This window comes from Hypomesus nipponensis, chromosome 25 (assembly GCF_054491055.1).
Source record: "Hypomesus nipponensis isolate SF chromosome 25, ASM5449105v1, whole genome shotgun sequence".
Lineage (NCBI taxonomy): Eukaryota > Metazoa > Chordata > Actinopteri > Osmeriformes > Osmeridae > Hypomesus > Hypomesus nipponensis.
Genome location: NC_140385.1, coordinates 1,560,001 through 1,575,000, shown reverse-complemented (window position 1 = coordinate 1,575,000; position 15,000 = coordinate 1,560,001). Strand labels below are relative to the sequence as shown.

General features: G+C 50.7%; 1 protein-coding gene across 1 annotated transcript in view; it reads right to left on the bottom strand.

Moving 5' to 3' along the window:
• Positions 1–13,797, bottom strand: part of LOC146221650 (uncharacterized) — a gene marked incomplete at its 3' end in the record, with an annotated part of 23,264 nt that extends 9,467 nt beyond the window's left edge. The window contains exons 1-11 of the mRNA XM_084692062.1: positions 13,667–13,797; positions 8,375–10,109; positions 7,179–7,240; positions 6,601–6,717; positions 5,971–6,129; positions 5,311–5,765; positions 4,479–4,951; positions 4,064–4,219; positions 1,591–1,689; positions 1,419–1,471; positions 1–783 (exon numbers count right to left, since the gene is read on the bottom strand). The exon at positions 1–783 is cut by the window's left edge and continues 1,207 nt beyond it. Coding sequence (XP_084548188.1) covers positions 1–783; positions 1,419–1,471; positions 1,591–1,689; positions 4,064–4,219; positions 4,479–4,951; positions 5,311–5,765; positions 5,971–6,129; positions 6,601–6,717; positions 7,179–7,240; positions 8,375–9,895 — 3,878 coding nt within the window. The remainder of the gene's footprint in view (positions 784–1,418; positions 1,472–1,590; positions 1,690–4,063; positions 4,220–4,478; positions 4,952–5,310; positions 5,766–5,970; positions 6,130–6,600; positions 6,718–7,178; positions 7,241–8,374; positions 10,110–13,666) is intronic.
• Between the last annotated feature and the right edge of the window lie 1,203 nt (positions 13,798–15,000).

Genomic DNA, 15,000 nt, shown 5'->3' with positions numbered 1-15,000 from the left:
GCCTCTACAGCCATGGTTGAGGACTGCTGTCCCACACCATCACCTTTACCTGCACCAAGCGTGTTTGACTCTTCAGGTGAGACACCAGGTGGGCGGGGAGAGGGGAGGGGCTTAGCTGCAGCGTCAGAAGTTCTGGTTTTCTCCAGCGGAAATTTGGAACCTCCAGAGTTGGAACCAGAGGGCTCAGCTGCAGAGGGCTCTGGAACCTTGGTAACTGCGCTTGTCTTGGTAACCGTCTCCTTGGTTGCCCCCTCTTTGGAAGCAGAGGTTGAGGTTTCCTTGGTATCGGTTTTAGAAGCAGTCTTGGTTTGAGGTTTGGTTGAGGTCGACTTAGTGATTGTGGTTGATGACGTCTTGGCTGTGGAGGACAGGGTTTTGGGTGCGGTTGTGGTTGTCTTGGTAACCATCTCCTTGGTTGCCCCCTTTTTGGTAGAGGAAGTTGACGTTGGTTTGGTGTCGGTTTGAGAAGCGGGTTTGGTTAAGGTCGACTTTATGGTTGCGGTTGTGTTCATCTTTGCTGTGGAGGACAGGGGTTTGGAAGAGGAGGTTGGCTTGGTGTTGGTTTTAGGAACAGTCTTGGTTTGTGGTTTAATTGAGGTTGACTTCTTGGTCACGGTCGAAGATGTCTTGGTTGTAGAGGACGGGGGTTTGGTTGCTTTCGAAGAACCTGAACTCTTAGAGGAGGCTGCGGTCGCCGTCTTGGCTGTAGTCTTAGATGTGTTGGACGATGGTTTGGGAACAGACGAAGGGATTTTGTTTGGGGTGGACTTGGTGGAGGGTTTTCTGCAGAAGAAGCACAGGGAGAGGTTAATGGAAACCGAGAGAGAGACAAGGAGAAAGGGGGAGAGAGGGAGACAGACAGAGGGAGACAGAGGGAGAGACAGAGAGAGAGGGACACACAGAGAGATAGGGGGAGAGAGAAGGAGAGAGATACAGAGAGAGAGGGGGAGAGAGAAGGAGAGAAGGAGAGAGACAGAGAGAAGGAGAGAGACACAGAGAGAAGGAGAGACACAGAGAGAAGGAGAGAGACACAGAGAGAAGGAGAGAGACACAGAGAGAAGGAGAGAGACACAGAGAGAAGGAGAGAGACACAGAGAGAAGGAGAGAGACACAGAGAGAAGGAGAGAGACACAGAGAGAAGGAGAGAGACACAGAGAGAAGGAGAGAGAGACACAGAGAGAAGGAGAGAGACACAGAGAGAAGGAGAGAGACACAGAGAGAAGGAGAGAGACACAGAGAGAAGGAGAGAGACACAGAGAGAAGGAGAGAGACACAGAGAGAAGGAGAGAGACACAGAGAGAAGGAGAGAGACACAGAGAGAAGGAGAGAGACACAGAGAGAAGGAGAGAGACACAGAGAGAAGGAGAGAGACACAGAGAGAAGGAGAGAGACACAGAGAGAGAGGGGGAGACACTCACGTTACTGCCACATTCTTCACCCTCTGGTCCTTCCCATCATCCTCTAGGACATCCTGAGTTGACACACACAGTTTAGTGTCTGTGTAAATGTATTTACCACTGATCACTATCCTGTAGATTTCCGATAAAATATTTGTACATGTTTAATCTATGTGTGTGTGTGTTTATCTACCTTCTCCATGACAACAGTGATGGGCTCCCCACGGATCGTGAGGCTGTTGCAGTTTATAATGGCCCTGGCACTTTCCTCCTCTTCAAACAGCACAGACGCCTAGACACATACGTCAAACCAAAAATCGTACTTACATTTACATTTTGTCATTTAGCAGACGCTCTTATCCAGAGCGACTTACAGTAAGTACAGGGACATTCCAACCAAGGCAAGTAGGGTGAAGGGCTTTGCCCAACGACACAACATCACATGGTAAGGCCGGGAATTGAACCAACAACCATCTGATTAATAGCCCAAGTCCCTAACCGCTCAGCCATCTGTGTATTTCATACACTGTACATATGTGGTTTTTGCAGATGATGTGGTCCTGTTGGCTTCATCGGGCCGTGACCTTCAGCTCTCACTGGAGCGGTTCGCAACCGAATGTGAAGCGGCTGGGATGCGAATCAGCACCTCCAAATCTGAGGCCATGGTTATCGACCGGAAAAGGGTGGAGTGCCATCTCCGGGTCGGGGAGGAGATCCTGAACCAAGTGGAGGAGTTCAAGTATCTCGGGGTCTTGTTCACGAGTGAGGGAAGAATGGAGCGCGAGGTCGACAGGCGGATCGGTGCGGCGTCCGCAGTGATGCGGGCTCTGCATCGGTCCGTCGTGGTGAAGAAGGAGCTGAGTCGAAAGGCGAAGCTCTCTATTTACCAGTCGATCTACGTTCCTACCCTCACCTATGGTCACGAACTATGGGTAGTGACCGAAAGAACGAGATCGCGAATACAAGCGGCCGAAATGAGCTTCCTCCGCAGGGTGTCCGGGCTCTCCCTTAGAGATAGGGTGAGAAGCTCGGTCATCCGGGAGGGGCTCAGAGTAGAACCGCTGCTCCTCCGCGTCGAGAGGAGCCAGCTGAGGTGGCTCGGGCATCTGATTAGGATGCCTCCTGGACGCCTCCCTGGTGAGGTGTTCCGGGCACGTCCCACTGGGAAGAGGCCCCGGGGAAGACCCAGGACACGCTGGAGGGACTATGTCACTCGGCTGGCCTGGGAACGCCTCGGGGTCCCCCAGGAAGAGGTGGTGGAAGTGGCCGGGGAGAGGGAAGCCTGGGCCTCCCTGCTTAGGTCGTTGCCCCCGCGACCCGATCCCCGGACAAGCGGAAGATGACGAGAGACGACGAGAGACGAGTACATATGTGGTCTTCAATAATCAAGTGCTCCCTTTGATAAACCACTAGATGATTGAGTTCTGTAAATTATTAGTTGGGTCTGTGCAGTCCGGGAGCTTTGGCATTTGAGAAAGTAGCTCTGATGAGTGTGTGTGTTACCTCTTGAATAGCCTTGAGCAGGATAATCATAAATGTGTGTTACCTCTTGAATAGCCCTGAGCAGGATAATCATATGTGTGTTACCTCTTGAATAGCCCTGAGCAGGATAATCATATGTGTGTTACCTCTTGAATAGCCTTGAGCAGGATAATCATATGTGTGTTACCTCTTGAATAGCCTTGAGCAGGATAATCATATGTGTGTTACCTCTTGAATAGCCTTGAGCAGGATAATCATAAATGTGTGTTACCTCTTGAATAGCCTTGAGCAGGATAATCATATGTGTGTTACCTCTTGAATAGCCTTGAGCAGGATAACCTATGTGTGTTACCTCTTGAATAGCCTTGAGCAGGATCATCATAAATGTGTGTTACCTCTTGAATAGCCTTGAGCAGGATAATCATATGTGTGTTACCTCTTGAATAGCCTTGAGCAGGATAATCATATGTGTGTTACCTCTTGAATAGCCTTGAGCAGGATAATCATATGTGTGTTACCTCTTGAATAGCCTTGAGCAGGATAATCATATGTGTGTTGCCTCTTGAATAGCCTTGAGCAGGATAATCATATGTGTGTTACCTCTTGAATAGCCTTGAGCAGGATAATCATATGTGTGTTACCTCTTGAATAGCCTTGAGCAGGATAATCATATGTGTGTTACCTCTTGAATAGCCTTGAGCAGGATAATCATAAATGTGTGTTACCTCTTGAATAGCCTTGAGCAGGATAATCATATGTGTGTTACCTCTTGAATAGCCTTGAGCAGGATCATCATAAATGTGTGTTACCTCTTGAATAGCCTTGAGCAGGATAATCATATGTGTGTTACCTCTTGAATAGCCTTGAGCAGGATAATCATATGTGTGTTACCTCTTGAATAGCCTTGAGCAGGATAATCATATGTGTGTTACCTCTTGAATAGCCTTGAGCAGGATAATCATATGTGTGTTACCTCTTGAATAGCCTTGAGCAGGATAATCATATGTGTGTTACCTCTTGAATAGCCTTGAGCAGGATAATCATAAATGTGTGTTACCTCTTGAATAGCCTTGAGCAGGATAATCATAAATGTGTGTTACCTCTTGAATAGCCTTGAGCAGGATAATCATATGTGTGTTACCTCTTGAATAGCCTTGAGCAGGATAATCATAAATGTGTGTTACCTCTTGAATAGCCTTCAGATGGATGATCACAGATGTTTTTCCGAAGGGCTGCACCGCCTGCTCTACTTCCTGGTAGGAGGAGTGGGTGGGAATCTTCAGCAGCCGAACAAGGCAGGCCTTCCCTGGGGGCGGGGGACTCTGGAGGGGGGTGGGGCTCTGGAGGGGCGGGGGGCGTGACGTTAGCCACACCAACACACTTGTTCACTTACACACTTTGACTATCCATCCTTGTGGGGACTCAGAATTCAGTTAGAATACAGTCATAATCAGAAGACAGTCAGAATCAGAAATCCAGTCTTCTCTTACCTTAACCCCAACACTAAACTTGTGTTTGTTACATTTTGATTGTTTCTTGTGGAGATTTCTCATCACACGGCAAGTAAAACAAAGCTCACACACACACACACACTCCTACCACAGCTGCAGGGCGAGGTGTCTTGGAGGTCTTAGCTGAACCCTTGGAACCCTTGGAGGAAGATTGTGATGAAGATCGCTTGGCTGCGGAGGCCTTGGAGGAAGAGGATGGTGATGAAGATCGCTTGGCTGCGGAGGTCTTGGAGGAAGAGGATGGTGATGAAGATCGCTTGGCTGCGGAGGTCTTGGAGGAAGAGGATGGTGATGAAGATCGCTTGGCTGCGGAGGCCTTGGAGGAAGAGGATGGTGATGAAGATCGCTTGGTTGCGGAGACCTTGGAGGAAGAGGATGGTGATGAAGATCGCTTGGCTGCGGAGGCCTTGGAGGAAGAGGATGGTGATGAAGATCGCTTGGCTGCGGAGGTCTTGGAGGAAGAGGCGGCTGCCTTCTTCTTGGCCAGCTCAGCCAGGAGGGCAGGAGCCAGTCTCTGCATCATAGCTTCCATGCTGCTTCTGTCTGTGATGGACGGACCCGCTAAGGAACACACACACACACACACTTATTAATACACAAACACACACACACACTTATTAATAATACACAAACACACACACACTTATTAATAACACAAACACACACACACAGACTTATTAATAACACAAACACACACACACTTATTATTAATACACAAACACACACACACACACTTATTATTAATACACAAACACACACACACTTATTAATAATACACAAACACACACATGCAGACTTATTAATAGACAAACACATACTTTTTAATAACATTTATTTTCAGACAACTTTGTACCGTGATAAAACTTGTCTCCTTGCTAGCAGGAACACACACACACACACACACACGCTCACTCCCCTACCGGTCAACACCAGTTTCCGTGCCAGCCTCTCAGCACTGGTCTCCCTTCGGGGGCACGGCGACGACCCTCTACGAGATCGCCGTGGCAACGGGGACCAGGAGCGAGACGGCGAGCGGGACCGGGCGAGTCGGCGGCGTGAGGAGGGGGGGCTGGCTCGGGCAGGTCGCCATGGAGATTGGGAGCGGCGAGAGGAAGGGGGACTGGCTCGGGCAGGTCGCCGTGGAGACTGGGAGCGGCGAGAGGAGGGGGGACTGGTTCGGGCAGGTCGCCGTGGAGACTGGGAGCGGAACCGGCGAAAGGAGGGGGGGCTAGCTCGGGCAGGTCGCCGTGGAGACCGGGTGTGGGACCGGCGAGAGGAGGGGGGACTGGCTCGGGCATGTCGCCGTGGAGACTGGGACCGGCAAAAGGAGGGGGGGCTGGCTCGGGCATGTCGCCTTGGAGACCGGGAGTGGGACCTGGAGAATCACATCACAAGCAGGAAGTTAAATCAATCAAACAAACCTGATTATTAACGGACCAATCAACAATCTATGGCTGTTACATAATCAAGTCAATTAACCAATCAAAAATCAAATGCTAAACAACCAGCTAAATCGTCAATTAGGCGCAAAAAACACCCTCTCTTCTCATTGGCTGACAGAACAAAAACAGTTGACTGACCCGCGTGCACGTTTCCGTGGTGACCGTGACCGTTTATATGGCCGGCGGGTGGAGGGGGAGTTGCCGCGGTAACGGCAGGGGCTTGGCGAATGCGACTTGGAGGCCTGGCGGAGAGGACGAGCGCTGGAGACATCAAGCTCACGAGACGGGAAGTCATTCCTACAGGGGGAGGAGGGGAGAGGAGGGAGGAGAGGGAGTGAGGAGGACGGAGAGGGAGGAGGGGGAGTGAGGAGGAGGAGGAGGGAGGAGGAGGAGGAGGGGGAGTGAGGAGGGAGAGAGAGGGAGAAGGGGGAGTGAGGAGGGGAGAGGAGTGAGGAGAGGGAGGAGAGAGGAGGGAGGAGGAGGGGGAGTGAGGAGGGAGAGAGGAGGGAGAGTGAAGATGCGGAGGGGGAGGAAGGAGGAGGAGGAAGGGGGATGAGGAAAGGGAGGAGGAGGGAGAGGAGGAAGAATGATGGATAGGGAGGAGGGAAAGTGAGTCTTCTAGTGAATCACATCGATTCCCCAATGTAAAAAAACAATTCTTTTTTTTATTTTTATTATATATATATATATATATATATATATATATTTTTTTTTTTTTTTTTTTTTTAATAAAAATATGTGCTCCTTCATGTTGGTCTCTCCCCTCACCTGGACAGTGGGACGGGGGGGCCGTCAGGAGGGAGAGGGGGCCTGTCGGGGGCCCAGGCTGAGAACTTGGGAGAGACGACAGACTCAGTACTGGACTCTTTTTCAGGTTTTTTCAACCTGGGAATTCAGACGAGAGGTAGAAGGACAAAAAAAAACGAAGTTTCAATCACAATTTGTTGACATTACATTCATTCTTCATCTTAACTTCAAGCAGACACTCCCTCACTAAGGCCCAGCTCTGAACATAATGTATCTGAAAGGCCAAGGCAAACAGAGGAATCTGAGTGCCTTTGCACAGACAGAGGATTCCCAGTTGGTCTCCTAGCATGACTGAGCGCTGCTTGGCTAAGCATGAGGTCAGGATGACATTGCTCAGACTTGGTAGCAGAGGGAACAGAGGTGTGGTAACAGCCCCCAGGCCAGATGGGGCCCGCGGCCAGCAGTGATACAGCACCTTCCTCAGCGTTGTATCCATCATGACGTTTCACTCACAGTAACACGCATGCAGTTGCACACTCACAGTAACACACTCACAGTTACACACTCACAGTAACACACTACTGCGTTTGTGAACTTACTGTTTTCGGAGGAGTCTGCACTTCTCAATGTGTATGGGTGAATCCTGGTGACGGGCCCACTCCTAGCAACCACACACACACACACACACACACACGCACACACGCACACACGCACACACGGTCAGAAAATGCCTGTCTTCATCATCATGTTCTTATTTACGCAGTAACTAAACCATTTCCATAGAGCAGATTTACATGCTTTCATCCACCACAACAAATGCAAGTGTTCGAAATACAATGTTGCCTTTCAACTTATACAATAAAAGTATATTATTGGATATTATATTTATAATCTTGCTTTAGAACAACAACAACAAATCTGGATTTAAACAGCTGCCCAAAAGAAAAAAAATCTGGAATCTTCAGTCGTCCTCTCTTCTTGTCTCCATGGATACGGCAGCCATCTTGGGGCAGTTCTCCTGGCTTGGCCTCCTCCCACAAGTGGGCGGCACACGAACACAGATCATACAAGCACGGTTCCATGGTCAAGTTCATTAACACGGTGTGTTGTGGTCACATATGGGAGGATACAATGGAAATAGTATGAGTCGTAAAAAAAATAATTAAAAACTCTTTACACTCAGTGATGACAACACAGTCCTTCAGACCTCACTGGGGAAGTCAATTTTGGAGAAATATAGAAATAAAATGGATCTTCTCAGCCTTGAAAGCAGAAGCTTCTCCAGGGACGGGATCTTGTTTCTTCTTCTGGAATGGTCCTCTCCAGGGATGGGATCTTGTTTATTTTTCTCCAGGATGGGTCTTGACCAGGGATGGGATCTTGTTTCTCCTTCAGGATGGGTCCTCTCCAGGGATGGGATCTTGTTTCTCCTTCAGGATGGGTCCTCTCCAGGGATGGGATATTGGCAGTCGGCAACGGTGTTCAGACAAAACCTCTCTTTATTAGGGTTTAGTACATACATAATTAACAGACCAGTACACAGGTCACACACTGGTTTAAAAGTGCTTAACATTATCATTTACATCTCAATAATACACATCAGAGATCAATCGTACAAGAAGATCAGACATTAACCGAGAGACGATAAGAACACAGGAGAGAAAGACAGTATTCTGGGTGGAGGAGAAGATGGAGGGAGGTGGAGGAGAGGATAGAGGCAGAGGAGAGGTGGAGGAAGGGAGGAAAGAAGGAAGAGGAGGAGCGGACAGAGGGGAGGAGAGGTGGGCATACTCACCCTCAACTCAGCACATTGTATGTTACACAGAGAGCAGCTGTGGGGGAATACTCTGGGCAGCCCATGCATCAGCATGTGCATCGTCATGGGAGAGGGGGAGGACGGCTCCATCACTGGGTACACAGGTGGTTTCTGTTGCTGCTGCGGCGGTTGCTGCTGCTGTTGTTGTTGAGGCACCTCAACCTCTTGCCCTCCAGCCTGACTTCCACCACTGAGCACCACCAGCCCGGAGCGCAAGTGGGTGGACCCGCGCGGGGCAACCCGTCCTGGGGCAGCCGTGGGCCGGATGCCCCCTTGCTCCCTCACCGGGATGGGTTTGGGCGCCTTGGGGTCCAGCAGGCGGTCGTCCTTGTCCTTCTGGGGCAGGGAGATGGGGCTGGGGGCTCGCTGGCTGAGGTCTGGTCTCGGCATCGTTGCGTACGATCCGGAACCGGACACCGTAGCGATACTGGACACCCTGCCGTACATCGACGCTACGCCGTCTTTGGCGACGGCGTCACCAGCATTGAGGCCTCTGCCGCCGCCGCCACTGTCCGTCAAACCCCCGCCCCCCGAGGCGTGCCGGTAATCAATGACGTTGCTCTGTGGGCCGCCAGGCTGCTCCTGCGGGGCGGAGGGGACGCCTGTTCGGGCTCCCGGCCGTTCCAGTCCGCCTCCGCCGCCGGGTGGGGTGCGGTGGTCCACGTCCAGGGTGGGGGTCCTGGCCGCCTTGCGGATGCGGATATCCCTCAGGATGTAGGGCAGGTTCTCTGGAGTGAGCTGCTCGTCGGGGTAGTGGCTCAGCATCTCCAGGTCCTCGTTGGAGAGGCCGAAGGTGGCCAGGATGCTGCTGGCGTTCTCCGAGGTGTAGCGAGGAGCGGCCCGAGATGAGGAGGAGGACGGAGAGGGGGAGGAGGAGGGAAGCATCATCGGGGCGCTACTTCCTACTCCTCCTCCTCCTCCTTCTCCTCCATACATGTATGCAGAGCCCATCTGAGAGGAGGACTGAGGCTTGAGGGAGGCACTGGCGGGGGAGGTAAACTGTCTGGAAGGAGTCTGGTAGGACGGCCAATCAACAGAGCCACGGTCTGACAGTCCAAGGGGGGCTTGCAACATGGAGGAAGACGAGGATGCGGATGGGGGGTATCCGCTCAGGCCCACCCCCAGAGATGAGCCCTCGTTCCTGGGGAGATGATCCAGGCGAGGGTTGCGGCCCCCGGGGGCCTGCTGGCCCATGTGGCTGAGTAGCCTCGCCTCTTCCCGCGCCCCGCGGATGTGCATGTCGATGGAGCTCTCCATGTCCGGGGTGAGGGCCGTCACCCTCTGGCCCATGCTGTAGCCCATCTGCTGGGCCATCGGGGGCAGCATGCCCCCCTGGCTGGAAGTCCCTCCAGGGCCCTGGAGGCCGGGGTTGCCGCCCAGACGAGCAGCCCCCAGGGGGTCCATCACTGCCTGGGTCACCGCCCCGCTGTACTGGGCTGGGCCGGGCCGCGGGGGCTGGGAGTAGGGCGCCCCCCAGGGGTTGTAGAGGGGATGGGACATGGCGTTGGCTGTCTTTAGGAGGTGAAGGAGTGAGACGGCTGCCGCCGAGGGGGATGGGGGAAGGGTGGGGCCAGCGTTGCCAACGGCAATCGCGTTGAGCTGCGTCAGAGCAAGCTGCGCTTTGATGTGGGCCAATAGGAGGAGAGGGCTGCCCAGCCCTCCAATCAGAGGGGGCGTAGGGGGCAGGACACCTCGCTCCAAGAGCAACGCAAAGCTGAAAAAGTTGGCAGAGAGATGTGGGTTATTGACTAGTCTGGTCTGAACCTCTCACAGCCTCCCAGAGGTTCTGAGGGGGACGAGCAGATTGAAGCTCTGGGTGAGATTGGTCTGGTCTTGTTTAAATCCACCCAGCTCTGAGTATAAAACAGATCTTCCTGGTCTTCGCTGGGGACAGAAAACACAGCAGGCAAAAGCAACAGAGCACAGACACAGCAGCAAATCTGGATCAGCTTCTAACACAGCATTGAAACCCAGTCTTACTCCTGACCTCACCTGACCCCAGGGCCTCCCTTCCTTCACAAGAGCCACACATCTTGGTCATGCTATACGATCACCGTTTAGCAGTTCGTTCACACACATGAGAGCCGACAAACAGTCACTGATCAGTATAAAACCATCTGAAACTAGGGATGCACTGGAATTAAAATTCTTGGCCGAAACCGAAAATAATGAAACACTAGGCCGAAGACCCTCAACATTTGCGTCGGCTAGGTGGCTATAGGCTTGGTGACTATGAACTAGGTGGCTATAAGCTAGGTGGCTATAGGCTAGGTGACTATGAGCTAGGTGGCTATAAGCTAGGTGGCTATAAGCTAGGTGGCTATAGGCTAGGTGGCTATAGGCTAGGTGGCTATAGGCTAGGTGGCTATGAGCTAGGTGGCTATAAGCTAGGTGGCTAAAGACTAGGTGGCTATAGGCTAGGTGGCTACAGGCTAGGTGGCTATAGACTAGGTGACTATAATCTAGGTGGCTATAGGCTAGGTGGCTATGAGCTAGGTGGCTATGAGCTCGGTGGCTATAGGCTAGGTGGCTATGAGCTAGGTGGCTATAGGCTAGGTGGCTATAGGCTAGGTGGCTATAGGCTAGGTGGCTATAGGCTAGGTGGCTATAGACTAGGTGGCTATAGGCTAGGTGGCTATAGGCTAGGTGGCTGGTTGTAAACACCGATGCTTCCTCACTGCTGACATGTTGGCTGCATTTATCAAGTGCGAGCGACTCACTCCACGCTGGTAAAATGTTTTCAGCCTTTTCAATCACTCAGCCAAACACTGATTATTATTCTTTTTTTTGGGGGGGGGGGGGGGAATTTCAGTTGCCAAACATTCAGGCATCCCTATCTGGAACCTGCCTCTTCATCCACATACAGAAACAGACTTATCTCCTGGTAACCACCTAGTAACCATCCAACTTAGTAACCACCTAGTAACCAGACTGATCACCTGGTAACCAGACAGATCACCTGGTAAACACCTAGTAACCAGATAGATCACCTGGTAACCACCGAGTAACCAGACGGATCACCTGGTAACCACCGAGTAACCAGACTGATCACCTGGTAACCACCTAGTAACCAGACGGATCACCTGGTAACCACCTAGTAACCAGACGCATCCCCTGGTAACCCCCTAATAACCAGACTGAGCACCTGGTAATCACCGAGTAACCAGACTGATCACCTGGTAACCACCTAGTAACCAGACTGATCACCTGGTAACCAGCAAGATAACAAGTGAGCTACTGAACCACTCAGCTGGACTGCAGCCTTGAGAACACATCTGGCAACACGAGAGGGAGGGAGGGAGGGAGGGAGGGAGGGAGGGAGGGAGGGAGGGAGGGAGGGAGGGAGGGAGGGAGGGAGGGAGGGAGGGAGGGAGGGAGGGAGGGAGGGAGGGAGGGAGGGAGGGAGGGAGGGAGGGAGGGAGGGAGGGAGGGAGGGAGGGAGGGAGGGAGGGAGGGAGGGAGGGAGGGAGGGAGGGAGGGAGGGAGGGAGGGAGTCTGCCAAGCGCCATCACCTAGATTACTGACTCTCTCCCACACACACACAAACTCTCTCTCTCTCCCACACACACAAACTCTCTCTCTCCCCCCCACACACAAACTCTCTCACACACTAAGTCCTAAGAATTTCAGTGCCCAGTCTGACCTTGTGTTGTTCTGTGCATCTGACAATAAAAGACTTGAACTTGAACTCACACACGTATTGAAATACTTCCTTGGGTGGTTTTTATCACAGCAGCCTTGGGAGTTCAGTCAGAAGCTCATATTGCCGTGAACATGAGTCTTGGTTGGCAGCGCAGCAAGGTAGTGTTGAAAGACTAATGAAAACCCACGGCTCAGGCTTCTGTCGCAGAATAGACCAAGCAGGCCCCAAACATAGCACACCGCCAAAACACTGCAGAACTAGGCACTTCTGATCCTTGATCTTCTCATGTACTGGCTAAATACAATATATGTACGTTGCTTTAGATAAATGCTGAATTAATAAAATTTGATTAAAAAAAACACAGGAGGATAAAGGATATGCTTTACAGAACCATTATAAAACACAAAAAAGTGACACAATATTTCGGCAAGATATATATGGCTGTCCCCACAATTCTTAGAAATGATCAAGACTTCTAGACTCGTGGTTGTATTTGTTAGAAGTTGATGTCTAGCTAAATCCGTTAGCACTCAACAACCTTACCTGTAGGCCTCAGCGGGGGCTACTAAAGCTAATAGACATTAGCTATCTACTCAAGTAGCAAAACGAATCGGTTTTCCTTTTAACACTGTCCGTGTCCCTGGCCCGGTATTGAAAAGTAGCAATACAGCTCATATTACTAGACACGCACTTCGACACACACACAGTAACGGCCGACATCAAACAATGATAATGTTCACCGGTGACTGATGGGACCATGTGTTTGGCGGGTGGAGAAATGGAAAAGAAAATAAATAAGCTACCTTGTCGAGATAGGCAATGCAGTGTTTGGCTGGTTAATGACCCCGCCGACTCGTGTCCCTAAATGACTCGAAAGCTGCGCCAGACAGCTAGGACGTCACCGTCAAGGCAGCATGGCGTCACCTGCATGCCAGCTAGACCTGCCTGGCTGTACAAGCTATGCGGCCGGGCATAAATATAGCCTCACGGCTTGGTGGTTATGCAGCTTTGTTAAGACTGGTGGTGGGTATAGTAACGTTGGGAGGTCTTAAAAACGATCTGAAACAGGAAAGGGCACTTAAAGCTAGTTACCCGGAAAGGCTACAATGCCAGTCTACAAAGTGGCATTGACTAAACCTATTTCCGAGACGCTTTCATATCTAAACGACATCTCCTTTATCTAAACCATTTAACGCTATCACATACTGTAGCTAGCCTGTTACTACAATGCGCTATAATCTAGTACGGATAGCTCAGTTAGCAAACCTGGTGCTATTACAACAAAGTATAGAAATGCAACTAGCACCTCACTAAAACTAACTCTGCAACATTAGGCTACAGTAGCTAGCTAGCTGGCAAATCCTACCCCCGTCCCGAATTATATTTCATAGTGTCACGGCAGGTAATGCTGATGCAAACATGCTTTTGCTTGCGTGTGGTTCGTATGTTGAAATAATCAGCCGTAAATTTAAGTTGGAACTTAGTTAGGCCGGGCGTGCTCGCTAGCTCAGCAGCTAAAACCGTGGCGTTAATATCGTTGCGAGACCCGATTAAAGTAAACGACATTTTCAGGATGAAACCAACAGTTTCAGCAATCGTCAACTCATAATAACGATTTTAGGACATACCTTTGGTTATTCTGGTTGTAGACAGTCTTAAATTCGATGTGGCTTGCTGGCTAGATAGTTAACTATCATGCGATCTTATAGTTTCAGGTCCGTCTGCGAACAAATCGTGTCGAAGATGGTTTGAAACTTGAATGCGTTTACGACCGTTCACCAGACGGTGTCGTCCTAGTTCTGCCATCACTACTGTGATCAAGACCCAATCCACAGCAAACTTGGAAGCCGATTAATAAACTGCTTAAAACCAAGAGCACTGCAGTTAGCCATGCAAACATTCAACACTAGTTAATACCTGATTTTACGTTTGCGTCATGTGTTATGAATGGGGAATGGAGAGTTGAAAGGGAGATGGAGAGAGGGTGATGGAGCATTAACAGATGTGGAATGGAGTGGTTAGAGATTCTACCATGAAAGAGAGAGAGAGAGAGAGAGAGAGAGAGAGAGAGAGAGAGAAGGAGAGGTGGAGCTGAGATGTAGTCTTTCTACTGTGAGTAGAGATTCTACCACTCCACTTTCCACTTCTCCAGGTAAAGAGAGCGGAGGCTAGAGAAAGAGGGAGTCAGATGGTCAGAGGGAGCACTATCATATGAGAAGTGAGAGGTCAACTCTGTCTTACTCCCTGTGAGGAATTGGCATGGACAGCAGAATTCATGTAGACCGCCATCTTGCATGTACCCACCCTCTCTCTTCATCCATCGACAGAATGTTCCAGAACTCTACAAGGAGTTAGTTACAGGGCAATGATCTGAAGGGTTGGGGTGGAATTCTCAAGAACACAGACACTTTCTTATTTACAGTTGCTAGGCCACATGGAGTGAAGGTTGAGATATGACTGGCCAATCAGAGGTGAGAATCTCGGGGATGGTGGGGTGAGGTGAGGGAGGTTGGGGGGTGTGTGAAGGGGAGGGAGGTGGAGAGAGGTGAACTTGACTCTCCCACAGACAGCTGATGGTCGGTGCACCAGAGAGAAGCAGGGGTGGGGGGGTGTGAGGGGGGGGGCATTTTATTTTGGTCCGTCATCGCTGCATGTCCTATCACTAATAATGTCTCACAACGGTGACCTCTGCACACACCCACACACACACATGCATGTTGCAATACACACACACCTTGGAACTACCAGTACACATACCTGACCCATGACACACAATAAAAAAAAACTAGACACACAATCGTAGTTATATGTAACGTTCGTATACACAGACAAACTTGATTGACAGAACATGGAATCTCCCAGGTCATGTGACAGGGGTGTAGGATGACTTCAAGGCTCCTGGGAGTCCCAGACTTGTGAGTGATGCGCTCGACGACGTGCTCGACAACGCATGACAACCATG